This window comes from Schistocerca nitens, chromosome 5 (assembly GCF_023898315.1).
Source record: "Schistocerca nitens isolate TAMUIC-IGC-003100 chromosome 5, iqSchNite1.1, whole genome shotgun sequence".
Classification (NCBI taxonomy): Eukaryota; Metazoa; Arthropoda; class Insecta; order Orthoptera; family Acrididae; genus Schistocerca; species Schistocerca nitens.
The window spans coordinates 436,449,429-436,472,603 of NC_064618.1; the positions used below are offsets into that span (position 1 = coordinate 436,449,429).

The 23,175-nt window shown below is 39.9% G+C and overlaps 1 protein-coding gene across 1 annotated transcript in view; it reads left to right on the top strand.

Annotated features, from left to right (window-relative positions):
• The window catches only part of LOC126260508 (PHD finger protein rhinoceros), a 244,715-nt gene that overhangs the window by 114,692 nt on the left and 106,848 nt on the right, over nt 1-23,175 (top strand). The window contains exons 11-12 of the mRNA XM_049957839.1: nt 5,628-5,748; nt 12,782-12,907. Of these exons, the coding sequence (XP_049813796.1) occupies nt 5,628-5,748; nt 12,782-12,907 (247 nt within the window). The remainder of the gene's footprint in view (nt 1-5,627; nt 5,749-12,781; nt 12,908-23,175) is intronic.

Below are 23,175 nucleotides of genomic sequence, written 5' to 3' on the forward strand. Positions count from 1 at the left end.
CCTATTTTTGGCAAAACTCCCATCTGTTTTTGGTGACATTTGCATTTATTTATTATTTTTTTAAATGATTAGACAGAAAAATGCAGAAGGTTGTCATGCTAGATGCCTGAAGAAGAAGTCTTAATGCTTTTGGAGCTTTGTGACTGGACTGTTTGGTTTTTCATGAACTTCAACAGTTTTCTGACCTTGTGGGATGATAGCCACATGATACACATGTGACAACACCACAGATAGGATGAGCAAGCCATTTAACATAGAAGTAGAACTGAAAATAACTCTGCATGTCAGGAGAAGATTTTCAGCGCTTTTGAAATGCATTGAAAAGTTTTGTGTTTTGCTTGTTATAGTACAGAATAAGGACACTGTAAACTGGCAGCCGTCTGCACGCGTAAACAAACTGGAATTACTGTAACCAGATAGATGAGTAGTAGTGCGGGGAAATAAGTCCCGCATCCCTCTCGCAGGCTGGCAGCCTACCTCCAGGTTCTGCATCTCTGTTAAAGTACAACTGACGCATTGTCACAGGGATCACTGATCCCTTTTGGTGTTGTGAGGGTCTTAAGGAAGCTCCTTGGTGAACCAGGATTATTTTTCACTCATTTCAAAATAAGAAAAGAAAATGATGATCAGTTCACAACACAAAGCATTAGGTAATGGCTACAGTGCAGTTACGTCAGTAACAATTGACAGAGTTGTAAATTAGATAATTCAAACCTGACCTCTACACCAGTACTTGGCTCAACCAGAGTTCAAAACATCCACTCCTTAAAACTGCCACATTAAATATGTTGACATTATACCAATTTTTGAACTTCAGGTAGCAGACAAACATGTGTGTTTCATTATTCTAAGATGCTAACTTCCATGACTGAGTGCTGTGTAACATTATGTATTTTATACGGACCATTTAACTGCCCACAATTGGCATTGTGCTACAGCATGAGACCCACTGATATGTTGTTGCGATCGTGCACTTTTTTAAAAAACATTATCTTTCCAAATTGGGCTTCACTAGGTGATGTGCAATAGCCGAAAACTGGTTACATTTATGTATATTTATATGCAGTAAATAAAACTACTTGAAACTATCTCTGATAATATGGTTCATCTTAGTAGAATTTACTATAAAATGGCACCTATTAGATAATTTCACGTTTTTGCATTTTGAGGCAAAATTTGCAAAAATGCAAAATGTCTTATCCTAGTAGAGAAGAATGTTTTAATAAATGTTGCCATGTGTCCATTCCTTTTAAACTTGTCACATGGCATTAATGACAAAAGTACATCAGTTGTTCATTAATTAACATTATATCCATACTCTGATTCCAATATTTATAAAAAATTATGGAGATTGAGGAAAATTTGTTGAGTGTGTACACTCCTCATGTTATCCTTTAAACCTGTCTCAGTGAGGGGCATAGTTCTCCACCCTTCCTGACGTGTTTCCATAAGTCTTCTTGAAATCACACACGGCTTCCATGGTACATAGTTTTTGTCATGTCCTATGCCACTTCTTGGCGAACGTCATAATTAGGATTCAACATCAGTAAATACCAATCCAGAATTTTCATATTCTGTGATCAGTTATTTTTGCACCTATAATATTTTCTGCAATTTGAAGACATAACCTCTACAGTTTTGATAGCACATTTCTGTTACTATTATCCAATGTGTAAAAGAACGTAATAGATGTAGTATTTGCTCAAAATTTTACTCCTGTATTATCACTTGTCAATATATAAAACATTATTTGATTTTAAGTGTTTTACAGCAGTAAATATGTAGGAATTCTTAAGTCCAACAGGTGCCCATTTTTATGGGAATTTAAACTGGGAAAAGCACATTTTGGAATTCCTAAAACAACCTGGTTTGACCACATTTTTACTTTACAACCATATTTGGAGGAGACAAATCAGGAAGTTGACATATTTTGCATATTTTCAATAAATAATGTCATGTGAAATATGAAAGAAAATGGTTATAGCCCAGAAAAGGTTTGTAAGAATAATATGTGGTGATCACCAGAGGTTATGTGGTAGATGACAACTGTTTTGTTGTAAGTAATCCACCATGGTTCAAAAGTCACAGTGATGTACATACCGTATTTACTCGAATCTAAGCCGCACCTGAAAAATGAGACTCGAAATCAAGAAAAAAAAATTCCCGATTCTAAGCCGCACCTGAAATTTGAGACTTGAAATTCCAAGGGAGAGAAAAGTTTTAGGTCGCACATCCAAATCGAAACAAAGTTGGTCCACTGTAATATGAAACACAATTTAGGTCGAATGAATGACTATACAGCTACAGTAGTTTGGTTCGAGTCTTAAGCTTAGCAGTTAAGCTTTACCATGCGTCAGGTGCTCCGTACCTATTTGTACGGGTACCATTTCTTTTTCACGTGCTTCGTCTGGTTTGAATTGATTGCTTATTTTTCTTTGATCTGGTAAGTGTCGTTCTCTTTGTTATAGATGTTTACGTCACTCTAAGCTGAAAATGTATAACTGTACTGCGTCATGAATTGTTTGTCGCATTCTGATAGTGAGTGTTTACGACCTGTCGCCGCTCGCGGCATGACTTGCTTTTGTGCACGCTACCGCCTATTTAAAATATATATATATATATAAGATGTTCTGAACGAGAGTTTAGCGAAAATTTTTCTCCGGTTGAAAATCTTTGCAGGCGTCTCTGTAGTACATTACATTCTGTACAGAAATTAGTCATCTTAGATTTAAAAATCTTGTCAATTGTCGTGCTTCATTTCTGACTGTATCACTATTAGGCATAAGAACAATACGAATATAAACATGGCATGATATGTATATTATTCCGCGTTTGCTGTTGTCTTACCCTAGTTTCGTAGTTTATTAGGCAGACAGAATTTAAATGAGATAGCAGCAAATACGAAAGAATACATGGCAACATGTTTATATTCGTACGGTATTATTCTTATGATGAAAAGAATACTGCATGCGATTCACAATTCTTAAAAGTTCTTATTAGCAACGATCTCTTGTCACAGGTAGGAAAAAATTCAGACTGTAGATTTGGCCATATTGACAAACATCCCAAACAATCTTGCCAGTCGGATTTTCGTAGTACGTTGAAATGCTGACACATTCGAAGATGAACAATACGGAATTTGTATTTACTTCGTTGGATAATGTATGAAAATGCAGTGGTCGAAACTCGGGCCGGTGAAAAAAAGCTCGTCTTACACACTTTTTTTTTTTTTTTTTAAATTTACTGATGCAGAGGTTTTGTCGCCAGTATCTTTGTGCCTGCAAAGCATGCCTGTGTGGCGCTACATAATTCGACGGCAGAAGTTAGTTGTGGCGGCACCTACCAACATTTTTCAGAACTTCCGCTTACTTTGCACTCGATTCTACGCCGCAGGCGGGTTTTTGGATTACAAAAACCGGAAAAAAAGTGCAGCTTAGATTCGAGTAAATACGGTAATTTTTTTACAATAGCAGATGAAAAAATGGTACTCATTACTTCATATTGACTGCTCCTTCTGTACCTTAGAAGTATCTTTATTATTGTAATTTGTAAAAGGTGGCAGATAGAAATTACTAATTCACATTTGCGTAATTTAAAAAAAAACATGTAAATTGCTATCTTTACAAATTAATTTGTGATGTGAGTGTAAAATGACTAATTCCACATCATTACGATTTATTGTGCAAATGATCCATCAAACATAAAACTGACTAACTAACTGTTATGCGCAGAAATTAATTCCTCTGTCCTTTGTTAACAGTGATGAAAGTTTCACCATTGACAAGTATTAACTGTAATGTATGGAATTACAATGAAACCCAGACCATTAGCTGCTTGCAGGCATTGATAAATATCAACGGGGACTGTTGAAAATGTCCAAAAGAACAGATACCATCTTCGTATAGATAAGGCTTACCGGTCAATGATCTTCTTCAGTGCGGATGCACTCACTTTGCTCTCTTATGGGAATCGATAGATTGACTGCCTCGAGTAATAAGTATAGTGGGCAGGGATACTACAAATGTAGTGTGTGGACAATAAGTTGGAAATGTGGGTCTCACGAGGAGCATGCCAGAGGTAAGTCCCTGCAGTCGCACTACCCTCTCTGTCCTCGATGGCTCAGTCAGATAGTGTGTCTACCATGTAAGCAGGAGATCCCGGGTTTGAGTCCCAGTCAGGGCACACATTTTCAACTGTCCCCGTTGATATTTATCAACGCCTGTAAGCAGCTAATGGTCTGGGTTTCATTGTAATTTCATTCTTCGAGAGCTGCAAGATCACCAATGGTATCTGTTCTTTCAGACATGTCTGAAAGAACAGATACCATCTTCGTAAAGATACCATCTCCGTAATGTATGGATGTTCTATAAAAGCTAGCAGATAGTAGCTTCCATTTGCATAGGTGTAAATTAACACAAATATGACAGCTCGTTCCATTGACAAACCATCAAGCAGTCTGAGAATGAAAACAGTTAATCCCTGGTTTGTAATTAATATCGTTGTTGTTGTTGTTGTTGTTGTTGTGGTCTTCAGTCCTGAGACTGGTTTGATGCAGCTCTCCATGCTACTCTATCCTGTGCAAGCTTCTTCATCTCCCAGTACCTACTGCAACCTACATCCTTCTGAATCTGCTTAGTGTATGCATCTCTTGGTCTCCCCCTACGGTTTTTACCCTCCACGCTGCCCTCCAATACTAAATTGGTGATCCCTTGATGCCTCAGAACATGTCCTACCAACCGATCCCTTCTTCTGGTCAAGTTGTGCCACAAACTCCTCTTCTCCCCAATCCTATTCAGTACCTCCTCATTAGTTATGTGATCTACCCATCTAATCTTCAGCATTCTTCTGTAGCACCACATTTCGAAAGCTTCTATTCTCTTCTTGTCCAAACTATTTATCGTCCATGTTTCACTTCCATACATGGCTACACTCCATACAAATACTTTCAGAAAAGACTTTCTGACACTTAAATCTATACTCGATGTTAACAAATTTCTCTTCTTCAGAAACGCTTTCCTTGCCATTGCCAGTCTACATTTTATATCCTCTCTACTTCGACCATCATCAGTTATTTTGCTCCCCAAATAGCAAAACTCCTTTACTACTTTAAGTGTCTCATTTCCTAATCTAATACCCTCAACATCACCCGACTTAATTCGACTACATTCCATTATCCTCGTTTTGCTTTTGTTTAATATCAAAAAGTTGAATTAGGAACTAGAATTGAAGGTCATGAATCAACTGCTTGTAAAAAGAAGATTTGTGTCATCAGTCTGTGATATAAAATATCTTTTGAGCACTAGAAAGACCGTAGGGTGTCCAAAAATTAAATGACAAGTAAAATAACAACTAAATCAGTACTACCTTTCCTTTTTTGTTGTTCTTCTACTTCATCTTCTTTTCCCTCTTCTTTACCTATCTTTTCTCTGCACTTTGTCTACTTTTGCACTAACCACATGCCCCCTCTCTTCCCATCCCTCTTTCTGCACAAGGGATAAATTTAAGTGTGTGCTATCTCATAAACACAGGCTAAAGTGTAATTGTTTTTGCAACACATTTAAATAACTTTGAATACTTTTATTGTTGCTATGTAAACACTAATTGCTATTCTTTTTTTTCTTTTCCAGACTACAAGAAATTGAAGCTGAATTTGACAAACATGTCAGTATAAAAGACATTACATCCCATATGGAAGTTGATGCTGAAGGAATTCAGTTTATTTATAACTACTGGATCTTAAAGCGAAAGGTATTCATTTTACTTTCGGTAAAGAAACAAAAACATTCTAAAGCCAGAAAGTTATCTGTGTATGATGGAAAGACAATTTTTGATGCAATAATCTATGTAGGTAAATACAAAACAGCACTGATTACAGTATATTTATTTATTCATGTCGGGGTTTGATTGACTACAGTCGGTATCAAGTGACAAATGTCTCCAATGTTTACAGAGTAAATGTTACATACCGTTTGCCGTGATGTTTACTCTGTGGATGTTACATGCCTGAATCATTTGATAATGACTGTAATTAATTGAAACCAGTGGTGAGTAAATGAGTTCTGTGAAATTATGTCCTTTCATGTTGCTTTAGGTATGCACAGTGGTTGCCAAACCTGATATGATTGTAGACTGATAATGGAAGAAATCTAAATTAAAACTGCATGCAGGACCGGGACTCACACCCAAAACCTTGCCTTTCACAGGCAGTGCTTTTACCTCTTGGGCTTTATGGATATGTGCTTAGTTTCTCTAAATTTTCCAAGGTAAATGGCAGGATGGTTGCCACAAAAAGACTAAAGCTGATCTCTTTTCCCTACCTACCCATTCTGAGTCTGTACCTCATACCAAATAACGGAAAATTTTTGTTTCAGCTGGCTTCTTGTTGACCTTTCCCTGTCTTTCTTTCTGCGACCTGTCTAATGTACGAGGTTCTTCCCTTCCTTTTTCATTCTTTGCATTAATTCAACATCCAAAGCATTCCGCATTCAAAATAAATTCTAACAGAATTTTTAAGTATTATTTATATCTTTGATTCAGAAACATATATCATTGAGACGATGATCCGTTTTCATTTATACTAACTGTTTATGTTTAATTAATTATGTGGCCATGAAATGAAATTGTACTTGTGCATAAGTAACTAACATTGTATCTCCTATACATAAATAATTTTATTTAATAGATATAGTTGTCAAGGAATATTTTCTTTTCTTTGTGTCTTTAACTTTCTGTTAAACCTCACATTACTTGAAATGATACATACTGATCTTTACAACACTGTATTACTATACTGTGTTGTTGTGGGTGCATCATCACTTTTTTTTCCAGCAGACTACTCTTGCCGCCCATTTTAAGCTATGGATGTTGTTCAATGCTTTCCTCAGTGAGTAGATACAATCCCTGTAGTGTGATGCTGGAAAAACTGCTGCAGTAACTTCGTTTGATTTGATATTCCAACACCAAACGACTTTAGATGTAAGAATAAATAAAGGCAGAGCTTACCAAATCTTTTGACCAGGGTGGCTGTTCCATCAATGTTTATGTTGAATCCCTCAGTTTCCCTATTGTCAACTCATTTCTGTGAGCAGGTGCAGTATCCTGGAGAAAGATTTTTTTTAGTGATATCATTTTCTTTACATTCTTGGTGTGATGTCACATTTTTTATCCATTTAGTCCAGAAGATTTGTTTAATGTTTATCTGTTTTGTTTTGTCCTTCTCGAATAAGAATAAGCCCTTTTTGTGTAACAGAAAACTCTGCCTACAACCTTTTTGTTGGAAGGAATGGGCTTCACCTTGTAACTGTCTGGCAAATTAAAACTGTGTACTGGAACAATGGGAAATTTAAAGGCGCCAGGAAGTTTCAGTGTATTGTACACACTATTACTGTAACATTAATTGTGACATTACCTTTTATTGTGCAGGACTACTAGATATGACCACTGTTTTGATGGCTATTTCGTTTTGCATAAAATCAAGGACCATGTCATATTCACAGTAACAAGTATGGTACAAAATCAGTTAGGTTCTCTTGTGTATTTTTGTGAAATTCATCTGTCTTGTACAAAACTACAACATACTTAATTTATGATGTAAAATATACTACATTCTTCCATGTGAAGTATCTGTGAAGCCAGTAGGGTTATAGAGTCATTAGTGAAATATAGAAAATGGAAGGGATAAACAATACATCTTATAGTTGAGGCGATAGGTGGGAAAGGATGAAGGGATACAAGAGGCTGTCAACGGGAGTAAGAGTTTGGGAAAGTTAGCAGGTGACTGGGAGGGAGAGGCAGTAGGGGATAAGAATTTGGCACCAGTGAGCTTTTTCTGGCTTCAGGTGAGGGAGCCGTGCACAGCACACACTGAGTTGGAGGAATTGATTAGTAGTATGTGAGAGAACAGAGGAGAGAATGACTGTAAAAAGCAGGTGGGAATGTAGGATGAGTGAGACTGGGGTTGCGAGAAAGGGGTGGAGGTGGATGTGAGACAGATGCTAGCTGAGGCCAGGAGGTTTATGAGATCAGAAAGATGTGCTGCAAGGGCAATTGTTGTTGTTGTTGTGGTCTTCAGTCCTGAGACTGGTTTGATGCAGCTCTCCATGCTACTCTATCCTGTGCAAGCTTCTTCATCTCCCAGTACCTACTGCAACCTACATCCTTCTGAATCTGCTTAGTGTATTCATCTCTTGGTCTCCCCCTACGATTTTTACCCTCCACGATGCCCTCCAATACTAAATTGGTGATCCCTTGATGTCTCAGAACATGTCCTACCAACCGATCCCTTCTTCTGGTCAAGTTGTGCCACAAACTCCTCTTCTCCCCAATCCTATTCAGTACCTCCTCATTAGTTATGTGATCTACCCATCTAATCTTCAGCATTCTTCTGTAGCACCACATTTCGAAAGCTTCTATTCTCTTCTTGTCCAAACTATTTACCGTCCATGTTTCACTTCCATACATGGCTACACTCCATACAAATACTTTCAAAAATGACTTCCTGACACTTAAATCTATACTCGATGTTAACAAATTTCTCTTCTTCAGAAACGCTTTCCTTGCCATTGCCAGTCTACATTTTATATCCTCTCTACTTCGACCATCATCAGTTATTTTGCTCCCCAAATAGCAAAACTCCTTTACTACTTTAAGTGTCTCATTTCCTAATCTAATACCCTCAACATCACCCGACTTAATTCGACTACATTCCATTATCCTCGTTTTGCTTTTGTTGATGTTCATCTTACATCCTCCCTTCAAGACACCATCCATTCCGTTCAACTGCTCTTCCAAGTCCTTTGCTGTCTCTGACAGAATTACAATGTCATCGGCGAACCTCAAAGTTTTTATTTCTTCTCCATGGATTTTAATACCTACTCCGAATTTTTCTTTTGTTTCCTTTACTGCTTGCTCAATATACAGATTGAATAACATCGGGGAGAGGCTACAACCCTGTCTTACTCCCTTCCCAACCGCTGCTTCCCTTTCATGTCCCTCGACTCTTATAACTGCCATCTGGTTTCTGTACAAATTGTAAATAGCCTTTCGCTCCCTGTATTTTACCCCTGCCACCTTTAGAATTTGAAAGAGAGTATTCCAGTCAACATTGTCAAAAGCTTTCTCTAAGTCTACAAATGCTAGAAACGTAGGTTTGCCTTTCCTTAATCTTTCTTCTAAGGTAAGTCTTAAGGTCAGTATTGCCTCACGTGTTCCAGTATTTCTACGGAATCCAAACTGATCTTCCCCGAGGCCGGCTTCTACTAGTTTTTCCATTCGTCTGTAAAGAATTCGTGTTAGTATTTTGCAGCTGTGGCTTATTAAACTGATTGTCCGGTAATTTTCACATCTGTCAACACCTGCTTTCTTTGGTATTGGAATTATTATATTCTTCTTGAAGTCTGAGGGTATTTCACCTGTTTCATACATCTTGCTCACCAGATGCTAGAGTTTTGTCAGGACTGGCTCTCCCAAGGCCATCAGTAGTTCCAATGGAATGTTGTCTACTCCCGGGGCCTTGTTTCGACTCAGGTCTTTCAGTGCTCTGTGAAACTCTTCACGCAGTATCGTATCTCCCATTTCATCTTCATCTACATCCTCTTCCATTTCCATAATATTGTCCTCAAGTACATCGCCCTTGTATAGACCTTCTATATAATCCTTCCACCTTTCTGCTTTCCCTTCTTTGCTTAGAACTGGGTTTCCATCTGAGCTCTTGATGTTCATACAAGTGGTTCTCTTATCTCCAAAGGTCTCTTTAATTTTCCTGTAGGCAGTATCTATCTTACCCCTAGTGAGAAAAGCATCTACATCCTTACATTTGTCCTCTAGCCATCCCTGCTTAGCCATTTTGCACTTCCTGTCGATCTCATATTTGAGACGTTTGTATTCCTTTTTGCCTGCTTCATTTACTGCATTTTTATATTTTCTCCTTTCATCAATTAAATTTAATATTTCTTCTGTTACCCAAGGATTTCTACTAGCCCTCGTCTTTTTACCTATTTGATCCTCTGCTGCCTTCACTACTTCATCCCTCAAAGCTACCCATCCCTCTTCTACTGTATTTCTTTCCCCCATTCCTGTCAATTGTTCCCTTATGCTCTCCCTGAAACTCTCTACAACCTCTGGTTCTTTCACTTTATCCAGGTCCCATCTCCTTAAATTCCCACCTTTTTGCTGTTTCTTCAGTTTCAATCTGCAGTTCATAACCAATAGATTGTGGTCAGAATCCACATCTGCCCCTGGAAATGTCTTACAATTTAAAACCTGGTTCCTAAATCTCTGTCTTACCATTATATAATCTATCTGATACCTTTTAGTATCTCCAGGATTCTTCCATGTATACAACCTTCTATCATGATTCTTAAACCAAGTGTTAGCTATGATTAAGTTGTGCTCTGTGCAAAATTCTACCAGACGGCTTCCTCTTTCATTTCTTAGCCCCAATCCATATTCACCTACTACGTTTCCTTCTCTCCCTTTTCCTACACTCGAATTCCAGTCACCCATGACTATTAAATTTTCGTCTCCCTTCACTATCTGAATAATTTCTTTTATTTCATCATATATTTCTTCAATTTCTTCGTCATCTGCAGAGCTAGTTGGCATATAAACTTGTACTACTGTAGTAGGTGTGGGCTTCGTATCTATCTTGGCCACAATAATGCGTTCACTATGCTGTTTGTAGTAGCTTACCCGCATTCCTATTTTCCTATTCATTATTAAACCTACTCCTGCATTACCCCTATTTGACTTTGTGTTGATAACCCTGTAGTCACCTGACCAGAAGTCTTGTTCCTCCTGCCACCGAACTTCACTAATTCCCACTATATCTAACTTTAACCTATCCATTTCCCTTTTTAAGTTTTCTAACCTACCTGCCCGATTAAGGGTTCTGACATTCCACGCTCCGATCCGTAGAACACCAGTTTTCTTTCTCCTGATAACGACATCCTCTTGAGTAGTCCCCGCCCGGAGATCCGAATGGGGGACTATTTTACCTCCGGAATATTTTACCCAAGAGGACGCCATCATCATTTAATCATACAGTAAAGCTGCATGCCCTCGGAAAAAATTACGGCCGTAGTTTCCCCTTGCTTTCAGCCGTTCGCAGTACCAGCACAGCAAGGCCGTTTTGGTTATTGTTACAAGGCCAGATCAGTCAATCATCCAGACTGTTGCCCTTGCAACTACTGAAAAGGCTGCTGCCCCTCTTCAGGAACCACACGTTTGTCTGGCCTCTCAACAGATACCCCTCCGTTGTGGTTGTACCTACGGTACGGCTATCTGTATCGCTGAGGCACACAAGCCTCCCCACCAACGCCAAGGTCCATGGTTCATGGGGGGGGCAAGGGCAATTAATGGCTAAATATTTCATATAGTTGAGGCAGGTCGAAGGATGTTGATGGCATTGAAGTTTAGTATATTGTGCTCAGGATGGTGTTCTGCCACTGGGTGATGATGATCTCGGATATTGGCCACAGTTTGACCTTGGAAAGCTGGTTGGTGGTCTTGCCTACATAAAATGATGTTCAGAAGTGACATGTGAGCTGATATATGGTATGATTGCATGTCCAGATTGCCCTGCCTCTGATAGGATAAGATAGGATTTGTCTGTGACAGTACTGGAGTAGGGATGTGCTGGTTGTGTACATCGAACAGATCTTGCTCTTGGATTCCACAGGCCCATGTAGCAAGGGTTTAGTGGTAGGTGAGGTGGATGGACTACAATATGAAGTGCTATGTTTGGAGTTGTAAGACATTGGGAGAGATAGTGTTGGCTAGCGGCATTGTCAAGGACAGGGGGAAATACCCTCATCAATGCTGGTGAATTTTTGTTGCCAAATTATACAAAACAGGGTTTTATGGTAGCACAGTATTCCAGTTTATATCTGTTTGAACAAAATGCACACAAAATGACTACTTTGGAACACCATGTAATTAAACTATTTCACAGATTCTGTTGACGCAGTGGATTGATGTTACTGCAAAATATGTACTAACTTAACAGAAACAAAATTTAATTGGTATCAAACAATGGGAAGTCCAGGATGGAATATATCTGTTATGAAAAGGATAGTCACTACTCATCATATAGTGGAGATGCCGAGTTACAGATAGACACAAGACACAACAGAAAGACTGTTGGAAACTGAGCTTTTGGCCAGCAAGGCCTTTGTTGAAAATAGACAAAAAAAAAAAAACACACACACACACGGAAGTGCACCTCACCAAATATGACCACAGCCTCTGGCAACTGAAGCCATCTCTGCTATATTGTTTAATTAGTATAATTATCACTGAGGCAGGCTGAGAAATTTCGTTGTGCCCTTGCGTTTGCCTCCTCCTCCTCCTCCTCCTTCTTCTTATGTTCAACTTGTGGCTTGTAGTTATATGGCAGTGACCCATAGAATCCATAGTAATAACTGTCGTTGCAAACTGGTTTCTATTATTTTTCATTTTGGGATTTCATTTCTATTTGCTTCTAATGCTATTAAGACTATGACTTTCATATTAATGGTTGTTTATAGGGAGTATATCACAATGAAAAAGTCAATGGACTATAAAATTCTTCCCATAACTTTTCATTTGAATTCCATGTTTGATTTTAATATCATTAATGCTTACGCTGCATGTCATTAAATTTGGTACCAGTTATTTGCCTTTTAGTGTATGTTTAGTATATTTAGCCTATATCTGCTAATTACGACGGTATGGTGCTGTAAGTAGATTTCTAATATTTTATGTTGGTGATAGTTACTTTATTTGAATTCTTCTTTATGAACAGGCTGCATTCAACAAACCTCTCCTTCCACCTAAGTCTGAAGATGTTGACATATTATCACGGCAACAGGAGCAGGCAGACTTGGAAAAGATGAAGATGTTTGTGCAACTTCGGCAAGATCTCGAAAGGGTATGTTGCATTCATTGCACAGCTAATATACATCACACATTTGTACTGTAATTCTAGCGTACTATGTGGTGGTTTAGGCCTTAAGTGAGGACTGAAGTATTTGCCTTGATATGAACATGTCTGCCTGTTAGTGAATTATGTTCATTAACTTTTATATTAACTGTACACAGAACTACCGGGAGTGAGACAATGTCATCTCAATATATGGTAGCAGATTTAAGGCTAAGTTCAAAATGTGATGTTGAATGGCTTGATGATATTAATCTGTTACTGAAATGTAAAATATCAACAGGTATGTAGGTGACAGAAAATCTCTGTATTGCCATGAACATTGTCAAAAACTTTCTCTAAACACACAAATGCTGTAAACGGAAAATTCCTCCTTTTTTCCTGTGTTATCTTGTCATAGGGTCAATATTGTCTTATGTGTCTGTACATTTCTCTGGAACCCAAACTGTTGTTCGCTAAGGTTAGTTTCTACCAGTCTTTCCACTCACCTGTTAATAGTTCATATTAGTATCTTGCAACTGTGCATATTATTTGGTAAGAAAAGATTTTGTGAAAAAGAGCAATATATTAACATCTAATATAACTTTGGTGTTAGAGACTCTTTTCAGAGTGCATTTGTCTGGAATGTAGGCATGAAAAGAAATAAAACGTGGATTATAAACACTACTGACAAGAAGAGAATTGACATTTGAAATCTATATCTACATTTATATTCTGCAAGCCACCATATGGTGCGCGGTGGAGGGTACCCTGTACCACTACTATTCATTTCCTTTCCTATTCCATTCACAAATATAGCAAGGAAAAAACAATTGTCTAAATGCCTCCGTGAGAGGCCTAATTTCTCTTATCTTATCTTCATGGTCCTTACACACAATGTATGTTGGTGGCAGTAAAACTGTTTCTCAGTCAGCTTCAAATGCCGGTTCTCTAAATTTTCTCAATAGTGTTTCTCGAAAAGAATATCTCCTTGCCTTCAGGAATTCCTATTTGAGTGTCCGAAGTATCTTCGTAACACTTATGTGTCGTTCGAACCTGCTGGCAGCATGCCTCTCAATTGTTTCAATGTCTTCCTTCAATCAGATATTGTCCACATCCCAAACACTTGAGCAGTACTCAAGAATATGGTGCACCAGAGTACTACATGCAGTGTCCTGTACAGATGAACCGCTCTTTCCTAAAATTCTCCCAATAAACTGAAGTTGACTATTTGCCTTCACTACCACAGTTCTCACATGCTTGTTCCATTACATAGCACTTTGCAACATTACAACCAGATATTTAAACGACTTGGTTGTGTCAGGCAGGTCACTAGTAATACTGTATCCGAAAATTACAGGTTTGTTCCTACTACTCATCTGCATTAACTTACGTTTTTCCACATTTAGAGCTAGCTGCCATTCATCACACCAACTGGAAACTTTGTCTAAGTCATCTTGCATCTTCCTGCAGTCACTCAACTTCGACACCTTACCATACACCCAGCATCATCAGCAAATAACTGCGAATTGCTGACCACCCTCTCTGCCAAATCATTTATGTATGTAGAAAACAACAGTGGTTCTGTCACCATTCCCTAGGGCACTCCTGATGACACCCTTGTCTCTGATAAACACTCGCTGTTGAGGATAACATACTGGGTTCTATTATTTGAGGAGTCTTCGAGCCACTCGGATACCTGTGGACTTATTCCATATGCTGGTACCTTCATTAACAGCCTGGATTGGGGCACCATGTCAAATGCTCCAGAAATCTAGAAATATGGAATCTGCCTATTGCCCTTCATCCGTAGTTTGCAGTATATCGTGAGACAAGGGCAAGCTGAGTTTTACATGAGAGATGTTTTCTAAAACTGTGCTGATTTGTGACCAGCTTCTCAGTCTCAAAAAAGTTCATTATATTCAAACAGAGAATATGTTCAAGGATCCTGCAGCAAACTGAAGTTAATGATATTGGTCTGTAATATTGCATATCTGCTCTTTTACCCTTCTTATAAACTGGTCTCATCTGTGCTTTTTTCCATTCGCTTGGGACTTTGTGCTGGGCGAGAGATTCATGCTAAATGTAGGCTAGGTAAGGGGCCAGTGCCATACAGTACTCTTTGTAAAACCAAATTGGGATTCCATCCGGACCTCGTGATTTATTTGCCTTCAGATCTTCCATTTATTTCTCTACACCAGGGATGCTTATTACTGTGTCGCCCATATGGGAGTCTGTCCGATGGTCAAATGGCAGTATGTTTGTATGATTCTCCTGTGTGAATGATTTCATGAACTTCAGCTTTTGTTTTGCAGTCTTCAGCCACCACATCTGACAGGTCAACAAGGGACTGAATGAAAGCCTTAGACCAGCTTAGCAATTTTATATAAGACCAGTATTTTCTCAGGTTCTCTACCAAAACTTTTACTAAGGTATGTCTGTGGTAGTTGTATGCTTTGCGCATAGATCTTTTCGCAGGCACATGAATCTCTACTAACCTTTATTTTTGTCATTGTGCATTCCCTTTTGAACCGAGAGTGCAACAGCCTCCAATTCCTCAGCATCTTTTGAATTTTGTTATTAAATCATGGTAGATCTTTTCCATCCTTCATCCACTTACTAGACACACAACTCTCCAGACCACAATTTACAATCTGCTTAAACTTTGTCCATAATTCCTCTACTTCCAATTTACTGGAACTAAGTGGTGTCAGTTCACTGTTTAAGTGAGATGCTAACAACTGCTTATCCACACTGTCTAGTAGAAACATAGTTGCTATAATATGACATCATGATCGCTAATACCGTTTCTATACTGACATTTTTGATAAGGTCTGGCCTACTTGTAGCTATGAGGCCCAAGATATTTCCATTGCATGTAAGCTGCCCAGTTAGCTGCTGAAGGCAGCTTTCAGAAAATGTATTCAAAAGTATTTTGCTTGACTATTTATCTGTACCCCCAGCAATGAATCCATTGACATGCCAGTACTATAGAACAATGCTGAAGATTAGATGGTTAGATTATGAAGCAATTTATACCACAACCTGAATGAAAAACAGTACTCATCCTGAGGCATCAAGGACTAGTTTCCTTGTTACTGGAGGGAAGTGCAGGGGTTAAAAATGGCAGATGGAGACCAAGATTAAACTGTGGTAAGAAGGGTCATGTGGATGTAGGATGCTAATATTACTTGTCGACAAAGCCACCACCCAAATTCCTACATTTGTTGTACCTGGCTACCAGCTTCTTTATCCCTTCATCATTGAATGGTGTTGCCTGGTGCTTTAGCGAGATATTAACAGCATCCTTAAGCTCATCATTGGTTGTGAAGTTATGATTAGCAGACAGACCTTCATATTGGGGAAGAGGTGAAACTCACTCGGAAGTCTGAGTTTTTCTTTCGTTCGATTCGCATTAGGGGGTTGTGCATTGTCGTGCAGGGAAATCATCCTGCACCATGTTTTGGATTGACTTTTGGATTTTTATAAGTGTCTCACAATAAACCAGGGATGTCACAGTACTCTCATGTGTTACTCTCATGGAATCCGTTGCCAAAATTCCTCTGCAATGTCAAAAAACATAAGCCATTATTTTATGGTTTGACCATATCTATTTTAATTTTTTAGTTTTATTGGGTTACTGAGTGTGCATCCACTGTTTGGACTGTTTCTTTGTTTCAGCATTCATATACTGCACCTATATCATTTTTCCAGTCATGATTCTGTTCAGAAACTCATCCCCCTCTTCAGTGCTGAATGGCTGTCAGACCGAACCCATTCTTTCAGTTTTGTGAACATTGGTTAGACATTTGGTACTTGTCATTCACAAGACATAGTATCCTATCCTCTCTGTGACAAAGACAAAGAAGGCTGTCCTTGAAATCGAAGGCACACCTTCAGAAAGTTCAAAAATTGTGAACTAATGTCTCATAAGTTTGATTTTGCCGATATGTTGCACAACTTCATCAGTCTCATCTGAAAGTCTTCCTTGATCACTTTTATCATGCACATCTGTACACCGAACTTGAATTTCCTGCACCATTCCTTGACTGCACCATCACTCATAACTCCATCCCCATACTCGCGATGCAGTCAATGATGAATCTTGGGGGCATTGACTCTTCTGTGTGTAGGAAATGAATGACAAAGCATACCACACAACTGATGGGAGACACAGTAACGCCATGCATTTCATTCGCTTGCTTTTTACAAGTTGATGACTGCAAAACAAAGCTGACTGGCTCAACGTGACCTTCATAGTCTTCTTTTCCACCGTGGAAGTGCCGTGAAGCTCCAAGCATTTATTTTATTTTTAATACCCAAGCAGAGATTAATATATGACTACCCATTAAACAGTGAGCCGTGTATATGAATTTGATGGGAATTTAAGAGATTGTATTAAAAAAAGTCACATCATATACCATGTTACTGGGTGCAAAACTTCTCTGGGTCTGGACTATGTACTTATGTGATTTAGTAGAGAATCACACAACCACCAGTTGCACCACCATCACAATTAATGCAAGGTGGCCAAAATGTATTGCAGTTTGCAGTCTTATATTGGAGACTGGCATTAATTCAGAGCTAGCTTATAAATTAATTCTGCATATTCTCCTTGTAGTAACCAAGTATTACCCAAAACTGAAGCAATTCACACAAATATGGTCTTATTCATAACTTCTGAACAATAATGGAAAAGCCTCTCGGGACTCCACAAGAGACAGAACAACTGATGTGCCAATGTGCAAACCAGTAGCTTCTGGTGCCGAGTGGGGCACAACCAATCAGAGTGGTGCATCACCACCCCGTCGTTCATACAGATGTCACAAAGACAGCATCCCTGGCTACAGACAACAGTGGCCAGTATCCATTGGAGCTGTTGACCAAATCCTTGCGCCCACATGGCAAACCCAGCACAATGTGGCTGGACGAACGTGACTACAGCTGGTGAGGCGCAGGCTGCAGAAGGTGGGAGAGAGTGCGTGGCTGCCAGCCATGAAACATGTCAGTCAGTCTCTGCTCCCCCATAGGTATGAAGCGAAATGGGGAAGAGCATCATCCAGCAAAGAATCTACAACAAACTTTTTCATTTTGGACTTGAATGCACACAATAGTCAATTGTGCCTTGCTATTTGATTGAGGGTGGAATGGCAGAGCTGAAATGTGATGAATGCTGTGATGGGAACAAAACAATTGCTTTGTGTGAGAGACGAACTGGAGTCCATTATTGGAAACTAAATTACAAGGTGACCCCTCGATAGAAAAAACCCTCAAATGCATATTTATTATGGCCTCAGCTGATGTCAAGAAACAATGGAGAATATAAGGAAACCACGAAAATGCACCCATTACCAAGAGTCAATAGGAATTTCAAGAAGGAACCTGCAAAGCCATGGCTGGTGTGGAGCGGGCTAGGGGGAAAGAAGTGCCATGGGAGCTGCCTGTTGTCAGGCTCACTGCTCACAAACCGCGATGAAACAGACAATTCCTCCATCAATCTCAGGCCAAAAAACATGTCTCACCAGCTAACAGTTTAGTGCACGAAATTCTCCAATGGCGCTGGCAGCAAAACACTATCAAAAACAGAGAGCTGATAAGAAAAATGGTTACGCAATGGGTCCAAAGCCTGACTTGGTGGTTTATCTGGCCAGCCCTGTTGAACAAACCTAACCACCCGGTTGAGAACTGGGTCAGCAGTAATGGGAGCTGCTATTTGTGAGCTTGTTGTTGGGAAACTTTCTACCATGGCCTGTGTTTCAATATAAAGATGGAAGCAAAGCAATTCTTCACAATCAATGTTGGGACCAGGACCCACAGGAAGACGGAACAGTGTGTCCACATTGGCTTTTTTAGATGTGCCTTGAAACTGGATTTCAAAATTGTAGCGAGACAAAAACAGTGCCCAGAGTTGTAGGTGGTGTGCTGCCTTGTTGGGCATGAAAATGTGAGGATTAAACAAGGAAACCAAAGTCTTATGGCCAGTAATAAGATGAAACTTGGAAGTAAAAAAAAAAAATTAAATTTCTGGAGAGCATAGACTATGACGAGCCCCTCTTTCCACCTGAGAGTAATGCTGCTGGGCTGAAGTAAGAGATTTAAAGGTAAAAGCAGCAGGATGTTCAAGCCATCGGCCTATCGGAGTGCTAGGACCACGTTGCGGCCGTACTGTGAAGTGTCGTTGCCAAAAACTATGTGCTGGTCTGGAGAGAACATAGCTAAACCAGGGGCCAAAAGTAGTTTGGATTTCAACATTTGAAAAGCATTTTCGAAATCCAGGCTCCAGCAAAAAAGGGACATTTTTGCATAACAAGACATGCAACGGGTGGACTAATATGGCCACCCCCAGTAGGAATTTATGCTAGTAGGATATCTTCCCCTAGGAAAATCTTAAGCTCTTTCGTGGACATGGACCTAGGTGTAGACATAACAGTGGAGATGTGTTCTGGCAGAGGATGAACCCCAACCTGCAAGACTTCAGACCCCAAACAAACAAAAGAAGGTTGAAAAAACTGAGATTTCATGAGATTATGCTGTAAAATAGTGGACTGTAAGACAAGAAACAAAGTGCACAAATTTTTCAAGTAATCAGCCATGGATGAGCCCCTGACAACAGATAATTAAAATTCAACAGATAATTAATGCAACACGGGCCAGTCACAGTCAGTTGCTTTAAAAATTGTTGGAAAATAGCAGGGGCATTAGCCATAGCTAAAGGAAGGCACAAATATTGATAGGAACCAAAAGTAGTACTCAAAATCAGAACTCACCGAGACTCTTCATCTACAGGGACGTGCAGATATGCTACAGACAAATCAGTTTTAGAAAGGTACTGGCCACCCGATATACCACCAGTTCCTCATGGAGTGAGAGAGGGTGCATATCCACAATTAACTTTATGGTGACAGTTGTACTGAAGTTGCCACAGTGACGAAGTTTTCACAGTGGCATCCAGTTCTGCTTTCACCTGATCTTTCAGAGTGACATGAACAGGATGCGCATGACAAAAATGAGGCCGAGCCATGGATTTCAAAGAAATATGAGCAGAAAAATTTTTTGCACATTCTGTACCTTCTGAAAACAAGTCCAAACACTCCTCACAAAGTGTTTCAAATTGAGAATATGGTACCTGATTGAACCTAAAGTGAACTGCTCCAGTGATAGAAAATCCAAATGCCTGAAATGCATCCATCCCAAACAAGTTCTCAACCCAGGCATCAGCAATCATCAAAAATGTAATGGAACAAACAACTGACTTGTAAGAGACAGCAGCCTAAACTCACATACGTTTGAGAATTCGGTGTCACTGCAGCACCTTTGTTGACTTGTTGCCAAAGTGCTTGGTGTAAAACAATTAACTTAATAAACAAGTTGAGAGAAGTCAAAAGCACTGGAGTCACACAGTTCACTTTCACATTCATATCCTGAGCAATCTTTGGTGAATGACACACGGAGGTGATGTGGTCTTTCTTCTGGCAAGCATTACAATTAGCCCAGCATTTATGGTATGCCTAACATTCGTGCTGGACAAAACAGAAAGGCAAGACAGAAACAGAGAATGCTGACATTGTTGCTGTGGCAATCGCGGCTGCTTGGCTCAATCTTGGTCAGCTCATCTCTGGATCCACATGTTCACCAATGCCACTTCCTCATGCAGGCTGTCTGTTTTCCTAGTGGGCACATCTTGAGACCACTGCCACATTACCTCATGCTTCAGTTTGGTCACCCACTTCCTGAGAAGCTTCAAAAGATTATGCTGTTTGCAAAACTTCTGCAAACAGGGAGGTTTGCACAGAGTAAAGCCTTCTTGCGCACTTCCTTGTCCAGAGCTAAACAGATAATTGCATTGCAGATTATAGAGTCTGCTTAAGAGCCACTATGGCCATCAGCCACAAATAGACACTTGTGGCTAAGGCTGTGAAGTTCATCTGACCAGGCCATGTATGACTGGTTACGTTTCTTGCACTCACACTGCTGTGACGTGTGTTCGTTTGTGATACTAGTTAGACAATAAACTGCATGTGCGATCAAAAGTATGAGCCACTGGCTCATGTAAAGGAGCAAGCTGACACAGTAACTGATACACCTTAGGTGGAATCTATGAGAGGAAGAAAGCTTTGCACAAAGTCGAGTTTGTCACCCCAAGAGCCAAAAAGTGCTCTCTCAGTCTTTTTTTGTAAGCTTCCCAATCCTCCTCTGAATCAGCATACAGAGGAAAAGGGGGTGGATAGACCAGTGAAACAAGTCCCTGTCACAGCCAAAGTAAGCTGTTCAGTCAGGGCCAGTCGCACAGTGTCCATAACGAAAAAATCTGATGAAACGGTACTTAAAGATTACACTCGTGGAAACCATCCCGTCCTTGTCACCGATTGTATAGTAACCAAGTAATACACAAACCGACTGAAGTAACACAAATATCGCTTTATTCATAACTTCTGACAATAACGGGAAAGCCGCTCAAGGCTCTATAAGACACAGTAAAACTGATGTGCACGATACAAGCTAGAGTAGTATGGAAAGACAATTAGCGCTGTTCCACACATATGTACATAGGTGTGAAACGCCGCAGACAGCATGGCGGAGACCGCTTCACATGCACGCCTTCCACAGACGGCCTCCAGTGACCAGCCTGCACTGATACAGTTGACGGCTGATTCAAGTGCACATACACAACACACACACACACACACACACACACACACACACTAGTAGCAGGATACAGCACTCCTAGAAACAGATCAAGACATTTTGCTGGCTATAATGAATGCCACATCATGCAGGCTTTTAGTATCCACATGTTTCGTGCATGAAAGAAAACCAATGTGTTGCCTCGCCAGATGTAAAACAAGTTGATGCAGGATGATAATGATGCAGTACAAGACCATCACCACCGAGCGAGGTGGCGCAGTGGTTAGCACACTGGACTCGCATTCGGGAGGACGACGGTTCAATCCCGTCTCTGGCCATCCTGATTTAGGTTTTCCGTGATTTCCCTAAATCGCTTCAGGCAAATGCCGGGATGGTTCCTTTGAAAGGGCACGGCCGATTTCCTTCTCCATCCTTCCCTCACCCGAGCTTGCGCTCCGTCTCTAATGACCTCGTTGTCGACGGGACGTTAAACACTAATCTCCTCCTCCTCCTCCAAGACCATCAAAGGTTGCCTACTCATACTCATTCCGTATCTGACCACTTTCCATATCATAAAGGGATATTCAACTCCAGTTTGCTGGCACTTAACGTTATTAGTCTGTTTCCTCTTCCCCTCAGCACCATTAAAAGTCAGTCATTGCACTGGCGTAGCTCCAAAATAGAATTTGTATGGGGTTGTTCCTTTTTGTGACACAATTTTGTCAGCTGATGACATGCATGATTTTCTTTACATGTACATTGAATGATATAACATTGCCTTGTGTGATCAAAATGTTAGGCATACATGGTAATAGCATGATTTAACAATTGGGCCTTGTTAGCCCCATGGTGACTTGTAATTCCCTTTGTTCATACTCCGTCTTCTCGTGATAGTTCCATGTGACAGTTCTGTGACATGTTCATCTCACACACATTACCACCACTGTTATGTCTGACCAAGTGAGGTGGCACAGTTGTAAGGCACTATTATTGCATTTAGGAAGACGATGGTTCAAATCCCCACCCAGCCATCCTGATTTAGTTCTATCGTGGTTTCTCCAGACTGCTTAAGATGAATGCTGGGATGGTTTCTTTCAAAAGGACTTCACCAATTTCCATCCCTGTTATTCCTTAATTCAAACTTATGCTCTCTAATACCTACTGGCATATAAAGAGTATTGTTTGGCACTGGCCTTTTCTTACTTCACATTTCAAAGAATATCTCACATAGCGAAGAGTCCTAATCAGCTGGAAAAATCATAGGTTATACCTGCATGTAAGAAGAGAAACTAATGAATGCGCAAAATTATAGAGCAATACATAAAATAAGAAAAAGGCAACCATTCACCTATGGCGTACTGATGTGTGGCGCATAGACACACTTGACAGAAAGCCATTTTCACTAGCTTTCAAGCTCTAGCTCATTTTCTAGTAGAAATTACACACATTCAGACAGACAGACACCCAAATGCACGCTACTGAGGCAACACTGATTATTAATTATGGACAGCAGTTGCCTGACTGATGGATGCGGGGAGGGGGGACAGGAGGACACATTAGGCAAGGTGGACATATGAGGGTAGTGTGAGTCAGGAGCAGGAAATATAGACGACTCACCAGCTGCACAACTATGTGAAAGGAATTCTAAGGGGGTA